The 2,720-nt window shown below is 55.4% G+C and overlaps 1 protein-coding gene across 1 annotated transcript in view; it reads right to left on the bottom strand.

The window, feature by feature from the left end:
- The window catches only part of Wnt10a (Wnt family member 10A), a gene marked incomplete at its 5' end in the record, with an annotated part of 12,342 nt that overhangs the window by 1,178 nt on the left and 8,444 nt on the right, over window positions 1–2,720 (bottom strand). The window contains 2 exons of the mRNA XM_010611975.1: window positions 1–144; window positions 2,301–2,680. Of these exons, the coding sequence (XP_010610277.1) occupies window positions 1–144; window positions 2,301–2,680 (524 nt within the window). The remainder of the gene's footprint in view (window positions 145–2,300; window positions 2,681–2,720) is intronic.

Genomic DNA, 2,720 nt, shown 5'->3' with positions numbered 1-2,720 from the left:
GATGAGCGTGGCGCGGTGGAAGCGGCTGCGCAGCAGCGCCCCCACGGCGCGGAACTCGGGCGTCACCTGCCAGCAGGTCTTCAGCTGGCAGCTGCCCGACGTGCCGTGGCACTTGCACTTTCGCCTCATGTTCTCCATCACCGCCTGCGGAGGAAGGCAGCGTAAGGGGTGACACCGGTGGCCAGCCCTCTGCCCTCCTCCCTCCCCTGGGACTGGTCTGAGAGAATCTCCTAGGATTTTGAAACCAGCTCCCATTGAACAGAGACAAACACTGAGGCCGGAAGCTCCTGAGCCAAGCAGTCAGCGCCCCTCCGCCCGCTGCAGTTCTGCTGCCTCCCAGGCCCTGGGGGAATTCCCTCCTTCCTGCTGGCCTTCCCAGCAGCTGCAGGGGGCCCTTGGGGATGGGGTTTCTTGCTTCCTGAGGGGGGATCCCAGATATTTAGGGAAATTCCCTCTCCTTCCACAGTCGGGGTAGGGACCAGGAGGGGAGGAGCGTGCAACCCCCCACTGACAACCATGACCGAAGTCTCCCTTCAGGCTGAGAAAACTCCGTTCCAACACTGAGACCCGACCCCAGCCTTTCCGGATCTTCGGCCTAAGGAGATCACCCCCTCTCAATATGCCCACCGGGACTTATTCTACCCTGAGCTGAGTGCCAACAGGTGCCAAAGCTCTACCCGAAGGCAGAACACAACCCAGAGAGAGCTAGGCTCTCTCCCCACGAAATGGAGAGAGGTGCCCAGGCCTTCAAGGGAGGCCGCTATGGGAACACAATCTACGCCCCCTCCCAGCTCTCAACCTGTTCTATAGTCTTCTCCCAAAGAACCTGGTGGTGTTATCCTCACCAGACACCCGGCGGGAAGTGGGCCACATCCACCTTTTCTCTATGCCATTCAGAAAAACACACTTTCAGACAAGGATAGCAAGGATCTGGGGCCCTGAAGCCAGGCAGGAAGACCATAAGAGAGGGACTCTGCCCTTCTAGGTCTTAAAAGGCTGTGTAGCTTTCTTGTGCAGCCCGTGGTGTCAGCACCACTTGGGAACCAGCCCAGTGCCTCCCCAGGCCAACAGCTCGAGAACATCTGCTTCCCACAGGGAGCAGCCATTAATTAACCAGTTTAACGAGGAGAGGAGGAGGCACTGTCGGTAAGGCTGGGATACTATTGAAGCTTGGGAAAAGACCTGCACACACGTATAAGCCAGAGCTGGGAGGGAGCTGGTAGAGAGCTGGGGGTGGGTGTACCTCAATTTGCCCTGCCTGTAAGTCGAGGTGGGGATTGCTGAATCAGCTGGGAGTCCTTGTGAAGGCAGCACTGGAGTAGGCTAAGAGCTCAAAGGGAGGAAGAGTAGAGGAAACATGGATCTAGAACTGAGCAGGCTGGGCAGGGTCAAGAGAAGGGCTAGGGCTGGAATCAGTTGCCAGGAAAGAAGAGTGCAGAGCTACCACTAGGAATCATGAGGCAGCAGTGTAGACCCCACTCCATACAACAAAGGAGTACAGGCTCAGAGCTCCACTGCCTGGGGATAGATTCTGCCGCCTCTACACTCTCTTACTGATTGCATCATCTCTAGCAAGCCTCTGAGTCATCTCTGCCTCAGTTTCCGTAGCTGAATTCGAGGTTAATAACCTCACATCTCAGGTAGCTGTAAGGATTACAGGTTGATGTGTAATAAAGTAGTCAGAACAGTACCTAACACATTAGGCACTAAACAAATATAGGCTATTTCTTTCCTTCCTTCCCCTTCTCCTTTTTTATTCGTGTATGTATTTAATTTTTTTAAATTAATGTTGTGACCTTTGAGGTTCTGTGAGCATTCAAGAAAGGTCTTTGGTGGCCCCTGGGAACATCACTTAGTCCTTTCACTTTGCAGGAATCTCTCCTTCTGGGTGGGAACAGATGGGGCCATGAGATCAAGGAGGCAAGGCGCCACAGAACTTTAGAGCTGGGGGTATCTGATGATTGTCCAGTTCCACCTTCTGACTCTGTAAAGGGAACCGGGTGATGACCCAGGCCTAGATCCCTCCCTGCTGGCCACTCCAGTCCAGATCACTGAAGAAAGTAGGAGAAGCAGGCTGGGGTTGGGGAAATCGTTGGCAAGGGTCAGTTGGCCTCTCTAATACAGGCCTACTCCCAGCGCATAGTAAATTTTCAAAACACGCTTGTTGACTGAATTAGCAGAGGACAATGAATAGTTTGCTGAGTTGACAGAGGAGTTTGGGCCAAGGAAGAGGTAGCTTGGGGGAGGGGCAGGTCCAAGGCCAAGGACTTTGCAGCGGGCCTAGGGGCAGGGGCTCTCACCTGCCTCCCAACTCGGTTGTTGTGCAGCCTCATGCGAGCGTGGATGTCTCTGTGAGGCTCCCGGGAGTCCAGAAAGTCCTTAGAGAAGCGTTCCCCGAAGCCTACATCGGGGCTGCAGCCGCCCCATTCCCAGGAGTCCTGCAGGTCCGGACTGGCAGGGGGCAGGGCGGGGTGTTCCGGAACACCGTGGCTCAGGCCCTTACCGCGCTGAAGCGCATCTAGCTGCAATCGATGCAGCTTCCGACGGAAGGCCTCCTCGTCCCCACGCCGGGATGCATCGCAGCCGCAGGCCCGCAGTTTGCCCAGGGCGCACGCGTTAGATACCGCGTGTACCACCCCGGCTGCGGCGATGGCGTAGGCGAAAGCGCTTTCTCGGAAACCTGAAGTTAGAGGGAAAAAAAAAAAAAAAAAAAAAAAAAA

The sequence above is a fragment of the Fukomys damarensis genome, unplaced genomic scaffold (genome assembly GCF_012274545.1).
Source record: "Fukomys damarensis isolate Sample0158 unplaced genomic scaffold, DMR_v1.0_HiC HiC_scaffold_16, whole genome shotgun sequence".
Taxonomy (NCBI): Eukaryota; Metazoa; Chordata; class Mammalia; order Rodentia; family Bathyergidae; genus Fukomys; species Fukomys damarensis.
The sequence above is the reverse complement of the archived record's forward strand: the minus strand, read 5'-3'. Positions and strand labels throughout refer to the sequence as shown.